The sequence below is a fragment of the Ornithodoros turicata genome, unplaced genomic scaffold (genome assembly GCF_037126465.1).
Source record: "Ornithodoros turicata isolate Travis unplaced genomic scaffold, ASM3712646v1 Chromosome11, whole genome shotgun sequence".
NCBI lineage: Eukaryota > Metazoa > Arthropoda > Arachnida > Ixodida > Argasidae > Ornithodoros > Ornithodoros turicata.
In genome coordinates this window covers 1,583,449-1,608,198 of record NW_026999295.1, presented here as the reverse complement: position 1 = coordinate 1,608,198, position 24,750 = coordinate 1,583,449, and the positions used below count along the sequence as shown (strand labels likewise).

The 24,750-nt window shown below is 47.9% G+C and overlaps 1 protein-coding gene across 3 annotated transcripts in view; it reads left to right on the top strand.

Annotated features, from left to right (window-relative positions):
- LOC135371418 (uncharacterized) overlaps nucleotides 1-24,750 on the top strand; it is a 147,421-nt gene that overhangs the window by 85,162 nt on the left and 37,509 nt on the right. For all 3 annotated transcript variants that reach the window (XM_064605478.1, XM_064605477.1, XM_064605479.1), the window contains exon 9: nucleotides 1,744-1,891. In XM_064605478.1, the coding sequence (XP_064461548.1) occupies nucleotides 1,744-1,891 (148 nt within the window). The remainder of the gene's footprint in view (nucleotides 1-1,743; nucleotides 1,892-24,750) is intronic.

Here is a 24,750-nt window from a genome sequence, read left to right as displayed (position 1 = left end):
AGAGTAGCGGGGTACAAAAAATGAACGTGAACATAACATTACAGCAATCACAGCAATATGACACGCGTCAAAGCTGAGAAAACCAAACTAAACCGATACACTTAACCCAATCAGTACTCGTTGCATTACTAAAAGTAAAATATGTCTCGTATGGTGACGTATTTTAAAAGTAAAATATGTCTCTTGTATGAGTGTCAAAGAGGAGAGAAGTTTAGTCTATGAACTTTCCTCTACACTGTAATTCCAGTCGTATATAGTTTTCGAAAAAAAAAAAAGTGCCTAAAAGCGTCTGTTTTGCGATGATAGGGCCTCAACTTCTTGTGTGGTCTAATCTTGGTGAGATAAACGTAGGAGGGCTCAGATACAAATCCTTTGAAATACCAGTCCTGTCATTTACGATATCACCCAAAAACATAAGTCGCAGTTGCCCTCTTCTTAACGATAAGGTATTCCTACCCCAACTTAGCCTTTAATTCAGTCACACTATTTCGGGCACTCATACAGTTAAATACCATTCTTGCAGCTAGGTTTTGGACCCTTTCAAATATTTGAATCAGTGTAACTTTCGTGAGGATCCCATACTGTACAGGCGTATTCTAAAATCGGCCTGATCATTGTAGTATAAGAATCGCTTTAATCCTTGAAATTAGCCTGCCTGATGTTGCGATAAACAAATATATCATTATCACGTTTTATCACGAATATCACGTTTTATGACAAAAAATGCCATGAAGGAACCGGAGAGAAAGAAAAAAATATGTGGATGTGAGTGAAAAGCGAGTTAAAAGTAACTTGGAACTTAACTTACGTTACTTTGGCAAAGTTACCTGAAAAAGGAACGAGTTCCTCTGAGAGTTACCACGGCGCAAAAGTACCGAGTTAAGTTACAAGTTACCAAAAAAAGAAACTTAGTTAGAGTAACGAGTTACCTCGAACTTTGCAGATTGGAAGACTTCCAGTCGGTGGTTTCCCACGTCCCGGGGTCAATGCAAAGCCACCTAGGCAGCAGAAGGCCTGCGTACTCTTTCAATTCACGTCATGCTCCTGGACCGAGTTTCGCTGAGAAGCCATCTCATTGAAAATGTATGGCAGCCGGTCGAGGTGCTTGGCGGTATCGAAAGAGTGCACAGCCCTTGTTATCCAGGTGGCATTGGTCAAGGCCACTAGACGGAGCACCGCTGACTGCTCCTTCGAGATGGATAGATTTGACCGAAGCTACGGTGTTAAGTGGCATCTGGTTTCTGCTATTTGGTTACTGCACTTACCTTTCATCTTCTTTCGGTGACATAGTGGAAGCTCCTGCTTGTACAGTGCTGGGCAGAAGTTTACGAAACACGCCTCCTGTGTATTCATTCCTCAGAGTGACAAGCTAGCAGCGAATGGGACCGTACGGATTTGCAAAACAGGACTGGGTTACCTAGTCCGTACAATCCCGTTCCCTGCTGGCATGTCGCTTTGAGGAAAGAATGCGCCGGATCGTGTTCCGTAAGCTGTTGTCCAGCACTGTACTTCGCTTGCGCCCGGTCGTGTGCGAGCGGCCCCCTCCCCACACCCCCGCTCATTCTAACGCTGATACAGATCGTGTGCTGTTGGCCGGAGCGGGGCACTCTATGCATCGCGCCTGATTGTTCCGATAGCTGCACCCCGCACCCAGGGTCAGTGGACCACTTTCGAGTTTCTATGCCAAAAAGAAGCATCTCAATGTCCGTACACTCACTTTCTCACTGCTTACTGCATTCGCAGCACTATCGGCGAGCACCGAAATAACATCGGAAGTTCGTCAACGCTCCAAGCCATTACAGAGATCGGTGCGCCCTTGTCCGGCGTCCTCGCTGCCAAAGTGGGATCAAACTGGGATGAGCGTAGCGAAGCCACGAGTGTCTTGCTTCACGTAAGTTGAAGTTGTAGTAAGTAACAGTTTAGGGTCGCGTATTACGATGTCCCCGTCAATGTAGGCATTGAACGTCTTCCTCAAGCGCGTTATTCCACATATTCTGCGGAAAGCACTTCTAAAAATGGTATGCGCGAAAAGTCCGGAATTCCCACTCAGAGTTGCCTTCCAAGAAGAAAATACACACACACACAGACAAAAATGTTTCGCAAAATTCGTTGTTTTTTTAGTCGAATTCGGAACTAGCTTCCGCTTGCGACGGCCTTTCTATGCTTCACCTCCTCCGGTGATGTAATTGGCATTGCCGCCGAGATTCACCACGCTGGTTCCTATCCGACACGTAACGAAATCATGAACGCAGACGTCTCACTGTTCGGCAGCATACTCCATTGACGTCGGTCCAGTTACACGTATTTCAGGCACCCACTATTCCGATGGCACCTTCAGTACAACGGCATTTTTTCCAGACACCACTTTCAATGTGGAATATATAAATAGTAAACGACGGCATGGAAGACAGATGTCTAACAACATTGTCACTCTGAGGAGTGCTGATGCATATTCGTGCAGCACTGTGTTGCAAACCATATATACATCCCAGGTAGGGTAAGATGGGACAAGATAATACAGAAATTTGCAGTTGAATATGAACTGAGTACGGAATATGCTCCCCCCAAAAAAAAAAAAAAAAAAAACCTGCCACAGGTCTAGAGCTTCCGATCTGTAAATCGTAACCGACGCAGCCGGTTGTAAAATAAACACAGAAAAAGAACAAGAAATTAAAAAATGCAGATTGTCTCATCTTGCCCGAACACTCGTGACAAGACGCGTGCACTAAGATGTGACACGGCTCGGTAATGAGCTACAGGAAATTACTTTTGCTCTCCAAGCACCTACACAGCTCCCTTGAGCTCCAGGACCACATAGTGTGCAATAAAACCACACAGAACCCGGTGCTATTTCTTGCTCCTCCGTCCTTTGCACGCCAGGCACCGCCAGTCTGGAGTGTCGCTGGTTGCTCACTTTTGAGTGCTGTGAAATACTATAGGCGATATGCAAAAAAGAAATATCTGAGGAGCATGCATAAAACTACCTAGTCGCGTCTTGACCAGTGCATACAGTCGGATTCATTATGTTTTCTGTGAAACACCGGGTAACTAGGAATGTGCACATCTGCATGTATCTATATGAATGAAAAGAAATAGGATATCCATTTACATTGACAGAATAGTCCTGAAAACGCTCTGCACAGATCACAAAAAAGAGTATAGAAAAATCGCGCCGTTTTGCAAGCCTTTACATTTCAAGCCTGCGCAATAATACTCAATAAATCCGCAATAAAGCAGACATGCAGAGCCATCTATGAGTAAAGTGGCAATCGCATGGAACAACGCGTCTCTGCAACAGGGAGACGTCGAATACATAATGTCGCGGCTTGCCCTGTGTCCCATCTTGCTCCAGCTTACCCAACATCCTGGAGAAATCTCAAATTGTCACTGTCAGGTTATGTAGAAACTACAACCATGCGACCGCCAGATTCCTACTGTCTACACATCCCAGAATCAGAATGGATATTTGGATGTTCAGGGGGATGTCTTCCACCGCTCCACCAAGATTATGGCGGTAATGTAAAAGTAATGCATATGCTATATGAGTCCGATAGGGGGAATGCGCAACGAAGTGAACCTGTACAGGAGTGCTTTTGAAGGGGTGTGGACAATTGCTCGCCATGAATGCGCGCATACAAAATGCGATTTCAAAACATTGTCGACCAATCGAAGCTCGCGCACAGTTTCAGCCAATGTGGTTGCAACACGGTGTGTGGGCGCAGTGGTACATAATCTACAGCCGCATCCGCGGCTACTTGAGAGGGCTGATTTCTGCTCTGACAGTGGAAGAGGACAACTTTTCGAATAACGCTCCATAGATGGCGCTGGAGGCCATACGAAAACAACATGCCGCTCCAACTCGCCATCTTGCCTCAGTGTCGATCAGGGTTACGGAGTTGGCACTCCGGAGTTGGAATGATTCCGGAATCATTTCAGATTTATCATAGCCTGGAATGGAATTTGAATGGAATGACGGAAACTCTTCTAGGAATGGAATGGTCTGGGCGCTCCGGTGATAGTTTTGATTCAATCCCGTGGTTTCTGCCGTTCACAGACGCACAGCACCTGCACACGGTGCGGACAAGAGCGGAGAAATATTGTTGAATATTCGGCATGCACCTTCATTTCAAAAATAAGAATACAGGGAAGCTCTCCGGGGTCCACGAGAATTGCGCGCAGCTCCAGCAGACGGGAGTATTTTCCACAGCTTGGCATATTATGACAGCACAGCAAAGGACCAATTTCCAGAACCTCATGTTTGTGAACCGAAACACGTGATATCAGCAAGATTGCTCACATGCGCAAATAAAAAAAAAGTTTCTCACAGCAATTAATACTGTATCGACGTTGTTGTGATGTTAGGAACCTCCCCGCAGCTTGTCTTGATGTGCTTTTTCCGTGCTGGGTATTGATAACTTCCTCTAACAATGCTGGGCTAGCCTGTACAGTTACCGCTCCTTATTTTTTGTTTTTATTGGTGGAATTAAAAGAATGGGATTGGGTTGCCTAGACAATCCAGGAATGGGAATTGACCATGCCTTTGCATTCCGACGAATTGAAAGGAATTGAATTATAACAAATCTCCATTCCTGGGAATGGGATTGGAATGGAATGGGTGACCCCATTCAGCAACCCTGGTGTCGATACTCTGAAGCCTAGCTTATTTAGTGGCTCTAGTTGACCGAGCCTTACCGTAGCCGGCGTCTCGTGCGTCGCAGTTGCTCGCTTGGCGTGCTAAAAAAAGGTGACAACCAGTAGCAACGAACTCCGAAACAATAAATTAAACTATCAACGGTAAACACCTCCCTGAACACTAGTGTATAGGAGCAACGCTGAACCCAATTATGCCGACCGTCGCTTTGTTACCCACTGAGCTGTCCAGACTTGCCGTCCTGCGCCCTTTTGGGGAAGTCGCGAGGGGCGGTTGCCCCTCTCTTCGCGCTCGAAACGGCTCCGGGCATAAGCCTTTTCAACCTGTCAGGTGACAGAACGATGTCATTCGGGATTCTGAGCGTGCTATATGCGGTGAGTGTGGAGGTTGCAGTGGATGCGCTGGGCAGAAAACACATACGAATGTTAACGCAGCTCACCCCGCACGCAAAATCATTTGTGACAATTAGTGACAGTTACCACTTTACAGCTTCAGTTGTCATTCCGTCCTTGTAAGTGACGTACGTGTTGAATCAAAGTAGAAGGAACGATAAGAGATGGGGGATGATAGACCACGAATTGTTTCCGGAAAGTATCAGTATATATCTACGACTTATGACAGGTTTCACTGGCAGCCAAGAGGAAATTGGAGTTCACATCCAATATACACACGCGAACTTTTCTGAAATATCCGGACCAGGTGTGTCGTTGTTGCCGACTGCGGGATCACAAAATAAATAAATAAATAAAAAGACAAAGAGGAAACAACGAACAACTCTGCACGAAAATAAATACTGTTATGAATAAGCAAACAATGTATCTAAACACCAGAACGCACGTGTCACAAACGTTCGTAGGCCACAGTGAGTGAATGGTTGCGACGTGAGGAGCAAGTAGCACAACCAGCATTAATGACGTAATTACAGTACCGCAACGCAGGGATTTTCCTACACCCCCCCAGAGGGGGTGTACACCCTCCCTGCATTTTTGCAACCCCCACCACTGAAATTTCTCAGGTGACCTCACGCAGCTCAGCTACCAACACGTTTTGGTAGTGAGCCCGGCGCAGCGAATTACATTCGTACTGTCAAACTTGGGCTGTAGGACCCAGTCATGCAGATGATCGTACATGCATTTGTCTAAAATCATTTGTAAGTGACTGTTCAATCATATATTGCGCGCATATAGGAGCAAAAATGCGTGCGGGCACGCAAACTCAATGTGGATTCCATCAAGAACCATTTGCGCAAGGTATTCTGCTTTTTTCGTCTAAGGTTTTCACCGTCGGTTGCTAGGTATTCATTGAGCTTCGTGAGACAAGGTGCTAGTCTTTTTTCTTTGTCGGTCGTGTGACTATGCATCTTAACGTTGAAATGCCGTTCATAATGAATATGTATTATACTGTACTGTGTTCTAACGTAATAACATGTACAAATAAAACGGGAAACCTGTGCAGATAGTCACCATTTTGCCACGATTCTTTCCGTGTCTAAGAAAATTCCGTAAGTGCAACCTTCACCAAACATACCCCCCCCCCCCCCCCAGGATCAGTAATTCAGTGTTGACATTAGCCATTTACGACAATTTGCTCAATCTAAATCAGAAGCATCCAAATGCAACGAAACTATCCGCTAGTGTGTGCGAGCTCAACGGTCGGAGTCTCCGAAAGTACACGTAAAGGCTCATTCACACATGCGTTTTCAAAAGCGGCGCCGCCTCAGCGTTCGCGGCACAGCCGAGCGGAGCCGGTCACACATGCATTTGCCGGCAGCGTACAAACGCGTTTCGTTGGTGAGCCAAGCGGCTCGCGTTTTTGCGCCGCCGCGAACTCGAAACGCTTTCAAAAAACGCATGTGTGAGTCCCAGCTTAAGTCTGGACAAGTCTCCCGCCTGGCCGTCTCCAACGTTTCTCTCCTAATCATTCTCACAAAATCACCAGGTGTCTCGCAGCCTATAGTAGGCCTTCCGCGCAACCGCGCCAGCAGCGCAGTCCGCTGGTCCCAACCCCTTAAAGCTCAGCTACGCCGATTTTCGAGTGTTACAGAACAGAATGCTACTTACATGATGTGCAAGGTAAATATAGATGGTAGCGAAGCTTGCATTGGCCACCACGTCTTCAAGGGCGGCCATGATAAAGACCGTCAGCGCCATCCATCCGTTGCGGGGCAAACTACAAATTCCGTCATAATGACGTCGCCTGGTACGTCACCATTACGTATAGCGCGGGGCGGGCGCTAGCGCTGCGCGTGCGTTCCATCGCGATGTCGAGCCGCGGAATGTCAGAACCGCTGTTGAAAGCAAATCCAAGAGCAAAAACTCTAACAATTTGTAAACAGAGAAGAATCAACACTAGCGACATGCGTGCAACAAAGGACACAGGAGACCAGGTAGCGGCTTGCTTTCTTTTATCACAGGTAAATTCGCCATGCCGTTGTAAACATTATAAATACCCGCATGAGACAATTGATGTTCTGAGGCTGGAACACTGACTTTTCAGTGACTTCCATCTTTCATCATAAATACCCACGACAGAATAATGTGCAAAATAATCAGTATGACAGTCCATGTAGTGAATAAGCACGAAAGGCTAATGTACAAATTCCAGCAAACACAGGTGGGTCCCAGGACCTTAATGTCCAATGCATGCTGCTATAGCTGTCCTCATGTACATCTGGAACTTTCCACATATCTCTCGTGCAAAGAAGGTGGAAGTGAACATATTGTAGAGCGGAAGAGCGCAGGTAGGCGTGACCGTAGGAATAGGTTTATTCAGACAGCCGCGCGGGAGTGGCGCGAGTCATCGTCGTCATCTGACGTGTCGTTATCTTCACTACATTGCCCCCCCTCGGAAGACGGAAGCCCGGTGATGTCGGGAGCGGTGGACTGTGAAGCCGTGGTCTCGGGTGTGTGGCCAGGGAGAGTGACGAAAGGCTTCATCCGCATGACATGGACGACTTCGGTGCCACGGGATCGACGATCAGGTGGTGGGGGTAAGGGGCGTCACTTCATAGTTGAGGGGTGAAAGCTTTCGAGTGACACGGTATGGGCCAACATAGCGCTTCATAAGCTTCGATGAGCGGCCGGGTACACGAAGCGGAGTCCATAGAAGGACTTCGTCGCCGACTTCGTAGCGGACTTGCCGATGGCGTTCGTCGTACCGAAAGCGCTCTGTGTCCTGATTTTCCAAGGTACGCAAACGCGCGAGTTGACGAGTCTCCTCGGCATGGGCGGCCGCGTCGAGAACCACGTCTGGGTCATCAGAGTGCGGGGGGCAAGGAAAAAGAGTGTCCAAGATTGTGGTCGGAGCACGGGAGTACAGAAGGTAATAGGGGCTGTATGCAGTGGTACGCTGACGAGCAGTATTATAGGCGAAGGTGACGAAAGGGAGGACGACATCCCAATTGGTGTGGTCACAGGAGACGTATATCGAAAGCATGTCGCCAAGGGTGCGGTTGAAACGCTCGGTCAGGCCATTGGTTTGCGGATGATATGAGGTGGTGAGGGCGTGGACGGTGCTGCAGGCTCGAAGCAGTGCGCTGACGACAGCAGAAAGGAAAGGAGTGCCACGATCGCTGAGCAACGTACGAGGAGCACCATGGCGAAGCACTATGTTGTGGAGAAGGAAGGTCGTCACTGCGTCCGCACTATTAGTGGGAACGGCTTGTGTTTCTACATAGCGGGTCATGTGATCCACGGCGACGATTATCCAGCGGTTACCAGACGCTGAGGGCGGGAAGGGTCCGAGGAAATCAATCCCGAGGCGGTCGAAAGGCTTCTCTGGGGGAGGAAGCGGTTGAAGAAGCCCTGCGGGAAGACCTGGCGGCCGCTTACGATGTTGGCAGGGGACACAAGCTCGGACGTGTTTCCAAACAGACTGATACATGCCTTTCCAGAAGAAACGGTCAGCGACGCGAGTGTAAGTCTTGAGAAAGCCCAGGTGCCCGGCAGTAGGATCGTCGTGGCAACTGCGAATAATGTGGCCTTGCAAGGTACATGGAACAACGAGGAGCCAGCGGTTGCCGTCAGGGCGATAATTCTTGCGATATAAAGTGCCGTCAAGCAAAGCGTAGGATTTCGCTTTACGGTGGAGACGTCTAGGAGCAGGGTGGTCGGGTTGTTGGAGGACCTGGAGCAGAGGCTGAAGAAGACGATCGCGGTGTTGCTCAGCTGCGACGTCGATAGACGATAAGGGGCAGAGGGGTTGAGCCGGCAATGTGGCGCATTCAGAAGGAGACGGGAGCATGCGGGACAGGGCGTCAGCATCACTGTGTCTGCGCCCAGACTTGTAGATCACCGTGATGTCGTACGGCTGTAACTTGAGCACCCATCGGCCAAGGCGTCCACAGGGGTCTTTAAGGTTGGATAGCCAGCAGAGGGAGTGGTGGTCCGTTACGACGGTAAACGGGCGGCCGTAAAGGTATGGACGAAATTTCGAGATTGCCCACACAACGGCGAGGCATTCTTTCTCTGTGGTTGAGTAATTGCGTTCCGGACGGGATAGCGTCCGGCTGGCGTACCCGACGACACGCTCAGTACCATCGATTGTTTGCACTAGGACAGCTCCCAAGCCAGTGGCGCTGGCATCGGTATGCAACTCCGTGCGTGCTCCTGGGACGAAAAAGGCGAGGACAGGTTCGTTGGTGAGACATTCCTTCAAATGGTTGTACGAAAGGGACGCAACATCGTTCCAATGATACGGCGCATCCCGCTTGAGAAGGGCATACAATGGTTCAGCGATGTCGGCGAAGTGGGGTATGAAATGGCGGAAGTAGGAGCATAATCCCAGAAAGGCACGTAATTCCTTGGTTGACGACGGGGGAGGAAAGTTCCGCACCGCATCAACTTTCTTGGGATCAGGGTGAATGCCAGTCCGATCGACGACGTGGCCTAGAACCGTAATACGACGACTGCCAAAGACTCACTTCTTCGAGTTGAGCTGCAGACGTGCGGCACGAAACCGGGAAAGGACTTCGGACAGCCTGTCGAGATGTTCCGGGAAAGTGGACGAGAAAATGACGACGTCGTCTAGGTAGCAAAGACACGTCTGCCATTTGAGGCCGCGCAAGATGGTGTCCATCATGCGTTCGAATGTGGCGGGCGCGTTGCATAAGCCAAAGGGCATGACAGTGAATTCGTAAAGTCCGTCCGGTGTAACAAAAGCAGTTTTTTCACGGGCAGTTTTCGCCAGGGGAATTTGCCAATATCCGCTTCGGAGATCTAACGAAGAAAAGTACTCGGAGCCTTGCAGGCAGTCTAGAAGGTCGTCAATGCGTGGCAGCGGATACACGTCTTTCTTCGTTATTTTGTTCAGTTTCCGAAAGTCAATGCAAAAGCGCCAGCTGTCATCTTTTTTCTTGACGAGAACGACCGGAGAGGACCAGGGGCTCGACGAGGGTTGGACGACTCCGCGATTGAGCATGTCGGAGACATGCGTTTGGATGACACAGCGCTCAGACGATGAAACTCTGTAAGGTCGAGAATGCACCGGCGAGGAGTTTCCCGTGTCAATAACGTGCTCCACCGTGTTGGTAACAGGCAAATGAGTACTGGGGGCACTGATGTCGAAGAGGTCACTGAAGGTGCGCAGTAGGGCCAGTAGCTCTTGGCGTTCCTGCGGCGGTAGTGACCCGTCAATAGTATTCTGGATGGCAGTGGTAATGGGAGACGGTGGCACAGGCAAGCCTGTATCGGCCAGGTTCGGCGACTCGGGGCAACCACACGGGGCAGACTCATCGGAAGGACGGTTGTCGTCGGCTGTAGCGTGCGCAAGAGGGGTAATAGCGGCGTCAGCTACAGGTGAAATGGTGGCCAAGCACATTGATTGTGGTACGAGTTGGGGTTCCGGAGATGTGTTGAGAACCCAAACAAGTGCTTCACCCGACGTGATGGTCACAATACTTGGCGGGAGCAGCAGGCCCCGAGCAAACAGCGGCGGAGAGGAGGACGCGACGGCTGACATGTCGGGACAAGGAAGAGGCGCATGGAGACGGACGGGGACAAGTGCGGCTGGAGGTAACACAACGTCTTCGTGCACACAAAGTCGTACTTCAGGAACGGTGTTCTCGACGAAAACAGATGCGTCGGGGAGCACATCCCAAGAAATGGTCCTTGAGCGGCAGTCTATAACAGCGCGGACAGAGTAAAGGAAATCGGTGCCGAGGATAACGTCGCTGATACACGTGGAAAGAACTAAAAATGGGATGCAGTACGTAGACTCACCAATAGAAACGCGCGCGGTGCACTGCGCTAAGGGGCCGACGAGGGACACATCACCCATGCGAAGTAATCGTCCAGGGGGCGGCGGAGTGCATACTTTACGCAGGCGGCGACAAAATGTGCTCGACATACATGACATTGTAGCCCCAGTGTCAACGAGTGCTAAGGTGTGGTGTCCATCGACTTGAACGGCAACGTAATTAGGGCAAGGCACATCGGAGCAAAGAACGCGGGGACGGGTTTGCGTCGAAATGGGAACTGCAGCCTGGTCCCCGACAGTATCGCAGGCTGCACAGGTTAGTTTGGGGTCGGAGTCACCAAGGGTGACGACGACCGTCGCCGACGGGGGTAGGGTGACGGCGACCGTGAGCGGCGGCGACCTTCGTCTTGGTCACGTTCGTAGTCATACCGGCGAGGGGCAGCGTAGCGGGTCTGATTCGACTGTGGAGAATAGTCCGGGCGACGACGGCAATACCTCAGGATATGGCCGGGTGAATGGCAGTAGTAGCAAATTGGACTACCGTCCGGAGCGCGCCAAACATCGGTGCGTGCGGGCGCGTCGTAAGGAACGCGGTAGCGCCGGTCAGGTTGGGCCCGAAAGGGCCGGAATGTATCCCGCGGCGGGTTGGGCTGCCGAGGCTGAGACGCGCAAATCGCAGCGTAGGTGGGCGGCGGTATATGCATGGGGCAAGTGCAGGATGGCGCTGGCTCCGCGCAGGCTTCCTGAGTCGCAGCAGGGGGTTGGTACAGGGCGGAAGAGGAGGTTGTGCCGGCACGACAATGCAACGAATTTCTTCGGCAACCACTTGCCGTATAAGATCCAGAAGAGAGTGCGTGTCGCAAGGGGAAGACGTGGCGAGCGTCTGCGGAAGACGCTGGAAGCCAGACGACACTCGGCGATTTCGGAGTTCTTCGAACTTGCCGCATTCTTCCACAAGCTCAGCAACAGTCTGAACCTGCCGCTCCCGAAGGAGGAGTCATCAGACGTAGCGTTCGGCCGCTGCGGAGCTCCAGAGGGTAGCCTATGGGGCGGGGAATAAGCAGAGGAGTCCTTTAGTTCCGCACCTCCACCAAATATGTAGAGCGGAAGAGCGCAGGTAGGCGTGACCGTAGGAATAGGTTTATTCAGACAGCCGCGCGGGAGTGGCGCGAGTCATCGTCGTCATCTGACGTGTCGTTATCTTCACTACAATATTTACACTTGAATATCACATTATATGATATTTGTATACTGTGTAATGCTATGTCTGCCCACAGTTTTTAGCACTGTTACGAATGCTATGGGGGAATAAGAAGGCACAAGTCCACTAGCTCATTTTAGAAGTCTGTGATACTTTATCTTGCAAAACAGGCACAACAGTATCAGTTTTCAGCACAGACAACCTTGTTCAGTGTGTACACACACTGCTGATGACTACTTCTACTATGATTACAACAGCATTTTTGTATTCAAGGAATGTCAAAGCATCGACAATATTCTGTGCTTCTGCTATTTTGTGCACATTTTGCCATGTGGTGTAGATTTGCAAGCTGCACAAGGTGCTTAGCCCTGCACATAACTGCTCCTACATACTTGCACACAACTACTGAACTCAGCGCAGGATTCAAAATATAAAATTACGTGCTAGGTATCTATGTACACAGGTATACACTTAATACGTATCAAAGAATAGGCAAACTGCTGAAGATTCAAAATAGAAAATGTATGCTAGGTATCTATGTACACAGGTGTACAAACACTAAACATATAAATAATTGGCACAGACTACTGAACTCTGCATGGCTGTCAAAATACAATTAACACAGTAAGGAGCTATGTGCAAAAGTGCACTTTGACAAATTGAATGCTTCACAGGAATGAAAGAATTACAAGAGATCATGTGTAATCTAGGTTACAACTGAAAGCACTGGATAGACAACAGAACCATGCATATCCCTTTGCATGGAAAGAAAACTTCTGATTACATCACAACAACGTGCAGAGATTACGAACTTAGTCTCGCTGCCTGCTGCAGTGCCTTCTGACGTAACGTACTACTTCGTACACCAATGAAAAACACACTCAATGTCTTTGGCACAAGTATGTCCAACGCTTCACACAACTTGGACCTGACTCCTTGGGAGGTGAGGAATGTCTTAACGTTGGCTTTGAAGGCTTCCTCACACGCACCCACAAACGTCGCAAAGGCGGGAAGAGGAACCGACAGCTCCAAAGTCAGTACTATCCACATTCTTGACACTCAAATAAAGCAATAGCTGGCTACTGTCCTGAAATGTGGCATTCCCCCGAGGAATGTCCCAAGTTGGACTTGAAAAGACGACGATGAAGAAGAAAACGGCTATGAACAGTCACAAAGGCGCAATCAACGTACAGCAAACTCGTAGCTAACAACATGGAGAGAGACATGAACGGGAAGAGTACTCGGCTCTGTCTATAATCTTACGTATTACTGGCAGACCGCGCGAATTGCTACATTAAAAACATTCATATTGTATTAGTACAGACATTATTCGCGCCTCCGATTAAATTATTTTTGTTTACCACGCTCGCATGTGTATCATGAAGGGCGCAGGGTCGCTAACACAGATTTCGTATTTTTTCCCGCCTTCGCTACCATTTATATTTACCTTGCGATGTGTTCATAAGGGAACACTGATTATGTGTGCAAAATAGTTATCCCAAATTCCTCGCAGTTTTTCGAATTCTTTCACTGACGTTCCGTCTTGTCGCCCGCAAACCCTGTGTCGACGACACATTCGTGATCTGCCCGTGCTCCGGCTTGGCATGACATTTGGCTTGGTTTCTTCCGCCAAGCCGGCCGGTTTTTTCTGCCGAGCCGTCTGCTGCGCAGATGACATTGGGGAAGTGATGAACAGTTCGCTACTAAGGAGCCAGTATATTTCTGGTCTTCACTGAACCCACGAGGAACGTGAGTTGTGCTCCTTCGACTGAAAAGCATTTGCAGGGCCAGTACAGACTTCCTGGTGTGTTTCGTGTTCTGTGCTGCGTGCCGAGAATGCGTGAGCGTTTTGCTCCTGTCTGCAAGAACAACACATGCATTGGAACATGCACATGCAACATGCATTGGAACTTTCCGAAAGGCGAAAGAAAAAGCTATTGGCTGCAACAATCGGTTACAACTTCGACTGGGTGCCACCTTCGAAAGCAGCGATTTCATCTGTTCATTTCGCTCATACGAATGTTACGGAAGCACGCAACGCCCGCACGCACGCCCGCCCGCACGAAGCACGCACGAAGCCGAAGATGTGTCGTCCGGGATGCTGTGCCAACCTTATCTGCAGCAGGACATTGCAGGGGCAGGACTAGGCATCAGATAAATGTAAGACGCGTAACGTTAGTCATGCTGTGCAAATGGCATCACATAGAAAAGAAAAATACGCTCTCTGTCAGTTACTGCTTCTTCCTTTAGAGATTATGCCCCAGCGTGTGTATTCTCAGTACAGATTTGGAATTGCCTTATTTGTTAAATTATTTTGCAGGCATTATGGCACCACTGAAAAGCTTGCACTCCACGTCTCAAATATCACCGTCTAGGTTTCAAGCTGAAGGCTTTCACCAGTGCCAACCAGACGCCCCTTCAAAGTTCATCTGTTTTTGTTGACGGAACAGTGACACCTGGTACTGAGACATTTAATTTTCTGGTGAATCAAGTGCATTGCATCCCTTGTGCTCGACTTCTTGTGTTCTTATACCCTTGCTGTTGCTCGCTAGCTTAGAGCAACCATGCCTGAGGTGTTTCTGTTCTTACTCCAGCACTTTCACAGTACATTTCAGCAGTTTTATCGTATCATATGCACGGCAGCACATCTTGTGTATTTTTATTAAGGTATAAATTAAAATGTTGGATCAGCTGTTCTATTTTGGTCACAAGTAAGGTGTTCTTCCAGAGCCCTCAAGGGCTGTTCAAGCAGTTTCATATGTGCAACAGCGCATACCTTTTCTCAGTTTTGAGTAAGAGAAATCGAAACCTTCCAGTTGACGTGTGTCGGTCATAAATTATGTTTTTCGAGACGTTTCAGGATTACATTCGAACAGCATCATGTGTGCTACAGTACATCCTTTTTCTCAGGTGGAGTAAGGTAAATCTGTTCGCTGTTGTGTTCTGCCAATGCAGCAGAAGCTTGTGTTGCATTCAAGTGGTATCATGTATACAAAAACTTGTTTTATGCCTTTCTGTAGCTGCTGTACTAATATTGTGAGTACAGAGACATTCCTGCAGACCATATCGGAGCATCTTGTGTGCTATTGTTAGTATGATCTGTAGCAGTATATTCATAATGTTAATTACTCAATGATTTCAGCTAACATTTACATTCTTACGTACAGGTAAACGTGTCACGCAGATGCCCTACCCCTTGGCATGCTTAGTTCAATATTCATCTGGAGCATTATTTTTCAATTGGCAGTGGCATTACTATCACAACACACCACACACTGCATGTCTAAGGTGCGTGTACAATGCATCAAACCTATTCTCAGGGTACAGGCCAGCTGGTACGCAATTACAACATGAAACAACTGACACAGAGATTGTAAAGTCATGCCTTTTCCTCTGCGACCCGGGTGTCATGTTGTTATCCTCACATGCAGCTCATTTCGCCTGTGCTCTGCAGCATGAGCAAAAAGCACATATTGTTTTTGGTCACATGACACAGGACATAAATACAGTGAAACCTTCCTATGTCCCCCTTCTTCAATTTATGGTCCTTTGTGGTACCTGGTTGGGGTGCCTGGTAGTGGTACCTCTACTGACTCTTCACTGACAATTATTATTGATTTTGGTAGATTCAATTCCGTTCAGATTCCACTCAATGGCATTACCTCTGGAGCTCTTCGAGCAGCGAGGACTTTTCTCTGAAGCGTCAGCCCGCTTTTCATTGCTTTGGTGCAGTGCGCACTCAAAGCCTCTAGACAAACCGAAGACAAGTGCTCAAACAAAGAATTACAATGTAGACTGACAGCATTTGTTTTTGGACTCGAAAAGCTAAAACAACAAAATGCCGAGACAAGTATAGGGGAAAAAAAGGAGCGAAAGTCAAGGCCACTGGCTCATTTTTGGTCTATTTGGTGCAAAGATGGGGCGAGATTGAGGTAATTTGGCCGGGGTTTTGTCCGACTTAACAGGGAAAACCCTGTCCTCCTTCCGGGATAGGGAGGTGTCCGACATAGAGAATTTCATCCCCATGTAGTTTCAATGGGAGCCTGCCCGTGCAATGAAATCTTGCCCGACATGGGGAGTTGTCCGAGGTAGGGAGGTGTCCGACTTTGGAGGTTTTACTGTACTATACAGCATTCTACATCATGTAATCTAACAGTTGTTCACGTTTGGCTATTTTAACCATGGAATTTACCCTGCATGCAACATACCATGTCCAAACACCAACAACTGCTAGACAGCAGCATGTACTGTTGCTGTATAGCACGCTTGCGTCCCGTGATCGGAAACAATGGAATCTTTTTCTGCTACAACCAGTAAACTACAGTAAAGATTTAGAAATACTGTGTCATACCATAAAGCACTACGCGAAATGGCAGTTTGAAAAAGCTGGAGAAGACTGTCATTAGATCGGGGGACATGTTCTACGGTGAAATTTTTTACAGTGTGTGCTGTACCACGTAATGCACTGCAGGTCCACCACAGTATGGTAACGCTCTGAATACTGATTTGCTGAAAAAAGGAACGCGTGCGTTTCTTGTACTAACTTCCCCCTATGCAAAGTAGTAGAAAAATGTTTTCAGTCAATGGGGAGGAAGAGGACATTATTCTGGAGTCTCGTTGACCTACAACGTGTCGTGTGTGAAGGTCATTTTGAAGAGTGTAGGTGGTACAATACTGTGTTCCCACATTCTTGGCAGTGTTGACTAATAACCATAATAAAGTGGAGAGTACATTTGTTGCTTCCTATATTTGTGTCATGGCAAAGTATGTAGAGATACATCTGTCTCAACATACATGTGCCAAAACTGCTTTTTGTGCCTAAAATATGACAAATAGTTCAACACCACTAATCATGTGCTGGCCTCCCTGACATGTCTGACATTCGAAAGTGATTAACATGTCCTATAGATGTGTGCAATGCTGAAGATGACTGTGTACCTTCTATGGGTTCTTGTTTCAAGAAAAGTATTGTGTGATTTGCTAACAACGCCTTGCTGTACCTTCACAATTCTACATAAATATATTTAAAGTTTCTGGAAGGAAACATCCTGAAGGCCCATAGCGAAAAACCCTGAGACGAGGGATAGGAAGGGACATACACAATCTCTCAACATTGTGTGTGTATGCCCCTTCTTGTATCTCCTCTTCAGGTCTCGCCATCATGGACACTATCACCAGCTCGCTTACTGTTGAACCGTTCTTTCAACGATAAAAGTCACTTTCATGAACTAGATGGCAGCCAACGTGCTGTCAATAAAACGAATAATGGAAGGAGCTCAATATGATCCTTAGGCTGTGCATGGTCATTGCTTTCTGACAAATGGTGACTTAGAATTTCAGGACAGTGCCTGCAGTGGTAGTATTCTTGTGTTCTCACCCTTGACGCCCATTGTGTGTCATCAGTCACCTGTAATCTGCTAACATGCACATAGCTAAAACAAGCATATTTGTATATCTTTGAATACAGTTGGTACACATTGTTTTTGGCATGTTCTTTGGAAAATATAAATTAAAAAATTATCTACTCTGCAAGTCTCCTGTCAGCTCTACAGAGCAGCTTCGAATTTCACTAGAAGCCACGTGTGAAACCTAAACCAAACTAATGTTAAAGGTCCATATAGGTCATAGATACTACTATTATTATTATTAGATTATAGGTCTGCCTTAGGTCCTGGTTGGTAGCAACGCAATTGAAACTTGGTGCAGGAGGTGACCAAATTAACTAAATACACTAACTGACGCTCACAAATTTTGTGTTGTTATACTTTTGAAGCAACATTAATACGCTGCAGTGATCTTTTCTCCTTTGTTCCTTTTAACCTAGAAATATTAGGTCTTCGGCATCACCAGCTTTAGTTGCTGAGCATGCAGTTATTTACGTTGAGTGCTGCAGTCTCATATTTGTTTCTCTGGACAAGCAAGCCTGGGCTTCCCCATTTTGATAAGGGTCTTTCAGTCTTGACAGCGCATTTGTGGACAAGGAGAACATTTGGACTGTCTATTTTGCTACTAAGTGCTCCGTACAAGGCAGGGGACAGCATCAACCATATACCTTTTGTCATATGTACATATACCTTTTGTCACTGACTACTTTGGTGGCAAAGTTACTTGAGTGGCACTTCTACAATTTTAAGCACATGTTTAAAAAAATTAGGGTATGGGAAGTGCTGCCTGGTTGAACATGTGGAGCACACAATATAATAATTGGGGGTTTACCTCGCGAGACAACTGAGTGTGGAATACAGAGCACAGTGTAATGTTCCTTATTCTGGCAATGTTAGCATGGTCCAAGAAGTGGGAAATATTGCACTACCCTTAATAACACCTGTTGGGCCCAGCAAACAGGATACATATATCCTGATCTGAAGACACTATGCCTAACACAAAAGCAGTATGAGATCGACCCGTACGTGTTTATTTGCGAAACTATTATGAATGAAATATGGCCTGTGGTATACAACAATGCGCACACTCAAGTAAACATGCAAAAAATACGTATAAGGGCTCTCGATCTACATGCCGCGAGGCGCTCTACGAGATAAACAACACACTGCAAAACTACATCCAACACTTTTTGTCCCGGGCAACTCTAATGACCACTTTCATATAACCGACGAATGGTTGAACGAATGCAGTTCGAATGGTCACGATAATTCCTACGTCGTTCATTGCGGTCACGCTATGATGCTGCACAATATATGTATTTGTGTAACACTGAGCCTGGCAATCGCACGATGTGCATGGGCAGATATACGGTCTTCTTTCTTTGAAGACCAGTCCTCTGCAGGTATATGCTCAAACGACCACCAAGTCTCACGTTGTTGCTCAACCCCTCCCATTCCTGCACTTGTAGTAAAAGCAGCAAACAGGTTGACGTGAATGCCAGCTGAACGGTTGAACTGCGAAGCTCTCGAACACATAATCACAATTTCATGCCGAAAATGTTGTTGAGGTGAGTTCGCAGTTGTTTCCATCGTTCAATAGCTCTCGGGATTACCTCGGATGAAACGCTCATTGTAGCCGGCGGCCATAACTGGATTTCCTCGCAAAAGGGAGAAGACGCCAGGGAAGTCGGAGAAAGCCTCAGCTTTCATCCAATCAGAAGCACGATTCTCTATCTACGTAGATGGAGCAGGTTTTTCCCATCTACGTCACAAAAATGGCTGCGCTCATGGCTTGTTTTGGTTTCTTTGATTAATTAATTTTCGTAATAGGAAGGCAAAATTGAGAAACGAAGGTGTGTTTCGGGGGCAGTTGGATATGCTCGTTCTGAATATCACAACCGTTTTAACACATGGGGACATCGGCGTAGCTGACCTTTAAAGCGACACTCCGGCCCTCTGGGGGGTATTCAGATTGAGACTCCATTCGATTGTGCTCCACACGTATATCATCCACGTAAAATAGAAAGGGTGAAAGCTTCCCCGTTTTAGAATCCCCGAATTAAATCCCATGGTTAACCCATATCCGGTTTCGGTTTCTCCGTGACGTCACGTCGCTGTTCGCGACGTCATAATTGTGTAAGACGACACAACAACACCCGGCGCTTGTTTGAGGTGCAAAGTGAGATTTTCAGGTGAGACTTTACCCAGTTGGGATTGGCGATTTGTTTACTAACTTATTCCTAACTATGTAGCTTCTAATATTTTCTATGCGGGTCTACTGTAACTCTGAAAGACGCGCCTGACAAATGTTTATGATGTGTAGGCCAAATCTGACGAGAACGAGGTACTGCACCGAGCTTTTATCCAGGGTGGTGAATACTGCATTGCTGCCCCAACTGTTTTAGGGGTTCGATCTCCGCAAACCCGAAAAATGACACGGACGTTGTGTTTTCGTTCTTGTTCTCACGACGCACTAAGGAACACATATGCTTCATCGCTCAACATACACCGCCACGTATGCGGTAACCAGTCACTGTTAATAAAAAGTAGGAATGCTATTCGTATTGAAAGTTGAATGTACGGAAACCGAGAACGGCGACGCACAAAGAACACACAGCCCGCCGAGAGGAGCCGAGCAGACGCCACTAAAGCCGGAAGAGAACGCTCCTAGCGTGACGACTGTCCAAGTGCAGCTTTCAGTCGGGGGCAAAATATGTAAGTTGAAAATTGCATTACAAATTCTAGGAGCCGAATCATAAACGAAATATTTTGCATGGTGGCTCGGAAAGAATAAGGAATCATCTGATGAGGCCTATGTACTTCACATCTAGGGGTCCAGACTGTCCCTTTAAAGCGTCTTCATGCAGCTTTTGTCACTAAATTCTATATATTCTATACCTTTCAGTTCATTGTACCTTTTGCGCTAATGGGAAATACTATACGGGACTATACTTGCCATTGGCCAGCGCCTCCTGTGTGGCAAAAATGGTGGCAAGTGTGCTGGAAGAATGACAGTTTGTGACTGTTTCTACGGGCCTTACTTGGAAAAGCGCTTGGAAGCACTTTTTTTCCAGACTGAGAACTACACTCTTAAAAACCGCACCGCACGCACGCACCGCATAGCACGCTCATAGGTAACTACCATCTCGAATGATATCGTTATCTGTCCTGATTTGTTGAAAACGGGAGGCGTACACCTTTTTAGTGACATTTATAAACAGCACAAGTGTCACAAAAAAGGCGTACGCCCCCCGTTTTACACAAATCAGGGCAGATGACGATATCATTCGAGATGGTGGTTGGCGTGGAGCGTGCTATGCGGTGAAGTGTACATGTGCACACGAATAACAGTGAATATATGTGAAGTGGCAAGTGAAGTGGCAATGGAAAAATGCTAGACTCTACCATCATTGTGCCTCTTTAACTTTTCCACATTTCTGTCTCACTAGAAAAGACATTTGTGTATGGTTTGGCAGTCAAGTAAATATCTTTATTACAATTTTCCATCAATCAAAAATGTTGGGACCTGGTGCAAATATAGATGTCAACAAGGAAAGTACTTACAAATTATTCCTATGTATTGCAGATATGACTCTTTGTACCTCAGCACAGTACAGTTTCAAAATTAACACACTGCACAACATCAACATCTTAAAGTATCTTAGTATCTTAAAAAGGGGGAATCACGTACCTCCAATAATAGGAATAGGCTGCGCAATCAAAGCTAAAAAAAACAATGTAGTCCCAGCTCCAAGAAACATCTTCCGTTGCCATTGTGAGGTGTACTACTATGTACAGTTCATGCATGAAACATGTTACCTCACTGCATTGCATCCATGTGAGCACTAGAACAGGCAGGTTTCCAGGTTGCTGTTTTCGTGTTTTTCTATGCTCTTTTTGTTTTTGTTTTTTGCAATAGCAAACATGGCCATAGTGAAACACAAGCAGCCAAAGACAGGATGAGACAGCTCCAATGCGACTGCTAGCTCTAAACTGATATATTTATTAGCAGACTCTGGAATATATACATATATGCTGCTCAACAAATGACAATTTAACCAACAGAATAACAGACAAGAGACAGGGTGAAGCCAAACCGAGACTCTTCATTTTTCGCAAAAGTAAAAAAGAAGTTACAGGCGAGAAATTAGTTTTATTTTTCAACGTAATCTCCAGCTGCACTAATGCACTTGTCCCAGCGTTTCACAAAGGCTTCGATGCCAGCAGCGTAGAAATCCTTGTAGCAGCCATGATCGGACCGCATTCCTGACCTCCTCGTTGCAGCTGAAGTGACGGCCCCCAAAGAACGCCTTCAGTGGCCCGAAGAGATGGAAATCGCTAGGGGCGAGGTCTGTAGGGTAAGGAGGATGTGGCAGTAACTCCCAGCCAAGTTCCTGTAAGGTGCGTGTTGTGAGATGCGCGGTATGCGGTCGTGCATTGTTGTGTAGGAGGAGGATTCTTTTTGTGATGAGGCCCGGCCGCTTTTGCTTCAGCGCCTTATGCACACCCCTGAGAACCTGGCAGTTATATGCACTATTAATAATGGGTCCGCGGGACAGAAAATCAACATGAACAACGCCAGCCTTGCCCCAGAAAACCGCGGCCATAACCTTACCCGCAGACGGGGTGCTTCGGAATTTCTTAGGAGCTGGCGAGCCCGGATGCTTCCGGTGGCTGCCCGGTGCGTTTGGACTCAGGAGTGAAATGGTGCACCCACGTTTCATCGCTCGTGATGATCCGATCAATGAATGACTGCCGTTCAGTGTCGAAACCGTACCTTAGCTTCCAGTCTTCTGTGCCGGTCAAACACGGAGAACGGTCAAACGCTTTGCTGCGGTTAAGTGAATCGTGGCCATACTGAGCCTGAAGTCTTCTGTGAATTTCAGATGACTTTACGCCTTCATTCACGAGAAACTTCATGACAATTCGCTGTTCGATGTGCGCGCTCACCTCGTTGTCGGCCATCTTGTCCAGCACGTGTTTTCTGTTTTGCACAAACTTTGGTTCACCATGTGGGGAACGCGGAGGCCTGTCGCGTGTGAAAATGACGAAAAAGAAGTAGCGTGAGCCATTTCTACGCACAGGAGACAAAGTCCCGGTTTTACTTGAACACCCCTCGTATATTCCCCCTCTCCTCATTCTATTTCACAGGCAGCCCTATAGTATTGTTAAGAGAAACGGAGGTGACTCAGTCTGTTTATTATCGGGCCAGCACGAGAGGAAGAGACCGCCACCCGTGCCAGAGAACGTCTTCGTCCTCTCACGCTCGCCTATTACCCGTGACAATACCCCCCCGCTGAGGCGTGTGATCATCCTGATCACGGCGGCAGTGGGGCGCTGTAAGGTTTCATCCGGGAGACATGTACCACCTCTTCGACTTTACGCTGACGGCGACGGCAGGGAGGAGATGCGCTTGTGGGAACGACGACGTAATTGACAGCTGAGGTCTGCTTTACAACCTCGTAAGGGCCGAAATAGCGACGGAGCAATTTTTCCGCCAGGCCAACCTTCCGTTCCGGTTTCCAGATCCATACCAATTGCCCCGTCGCGAATAGAGCGGGCGTGTGCGTTAAGTCGTAGCGGGTCTTCTGCTTATCCTGGGAAAGCAGCACATATGTGCGTGCAAGTTGCCGCGACTCTTCAGCCCTGACCAGAATCTCAGTGACATAGTCGGTGGGGCAGTGGTCAGGAGCATACGGAAGCACTGTATCCAGCATGGTCTCGCATTCCCGGGCGTATAGCAGAAAGAACGGAGAAAAAGTAGTAGTGTCTTGCCGGGAGGTGTTATACGCGTAGGTGACATACGGGAGGACATGGTCCCAGTTGGAATGAGAGGCGTCCACGTACATGGACAACATATCACATAGCGTCCGATTCAGTCTCTCCGTGAGGCCGTTACATTGAGGGTGATATGAAGTAGTCGTCCGATGGACAGTGTTGCATGCACGCAAGAGTTCGGAAATGACTGTGGACGAGAAGACAGCTCCACGATCAGTTAAGATTTCACGAGGGGCACCATGGCGAAGAATGACCTGATGCAGCAGAAAATTGGCGACGTCTGGTGCCGTTGAGGAAACAAGAGCGGACGTTTCGGCGTAACGGGTGTGATGGTCAATGCAGACTATGATCCACTTTTTCCCTTCAGAAGACGAGGGGAACGGTCCCAACAGGTCAACTCCAACACGGTGGAATGGGGCTGGGGGCGACGGGATGGGCTGCAGGAGACCTTGAGGGGCAGTCGGCGGGTGTTTGCGACGTTGACATTCTAGGCAGGTGCGGATATAATTGGAAACGAATCGTCGCATGCCTGGCCAGAAGAAACGACTGGTGACGCGGCCGTACGTCCGGGCAAATCCAAGATGTCCGGCACTGGGGTCATCGTGAAAGTGCTGCAAGAGCGGTTTTCGCAGGTGGCGGGGAATAACCAACAAATACGGTCGGCCGAAAGGGTTAAAGTTCTGCTTATAAAGTATGTTGTCACGAAGGACGAAATTTCGCACCAGTGATGCTTGCTGCTTTGTCACGGGCTCACCACTAGAAAGGATGGTAATCACTTCCATCAGATCAGGGTCACGGGCTTGTTCTGTGCATAGATCGAGGTTGTCAATGAATGAGACCGTTCCGCTGCTTCCGCAAGCTGGTAGGGGGGACCGTGACAGTGCATCCGCATCTTGATGTTTGAGTCCTGCTCGATACCTGACATCAAAGTCGTATTCTTGAAGCTGAAGGGCCCAACGAGCGAGCCTCCCAGAGGGATACTTAATGTTGACCAACCAACAGAGCGCGTGATGGTCAGTGACAACCGTAAAATGTCGTCCATATACGTAGGGTCTGAGTTTTGTAACCGCCCAGACAACAGCCAAACATTCTTTCTCAGTAACACTGTAGTTCGTCTCCGGGCCAGTCAGGGATCGACTCGCGAAGGCAACCGGGTGTTCTACGTTCTCCCAGCGTTGAGCCAGAACTGCACCGAGTCCCACTCCACTAGCATCCGTGTGAAGTTCCGTTGGTTTGTCTGGGTTGAAGTGCCGTAGTAAAGGGGCGGAAGAAAGTTCGCGTTTGAGGATCTGGAAGGAGCTCTCGTGCTCGTAAGTCCAACTGTACAATGAGCCTTTTTTTAAAAGGGCATGAAGGGGGTGTGCTTTTTTCGCGAAGTCCTTGATGAACCTGCGGAAATAAGAGCATAACCCAAGAAAACTCCGCAAAGACTTAACAGTGGTTGGACAGGGAAATTCTGCAACTGCGGCTATCTTCTTAGGGCAGGCCGAATACCGTCGGCAGACACGACATGGCCGAGGATCGTGAGTTCTTGTGAACCG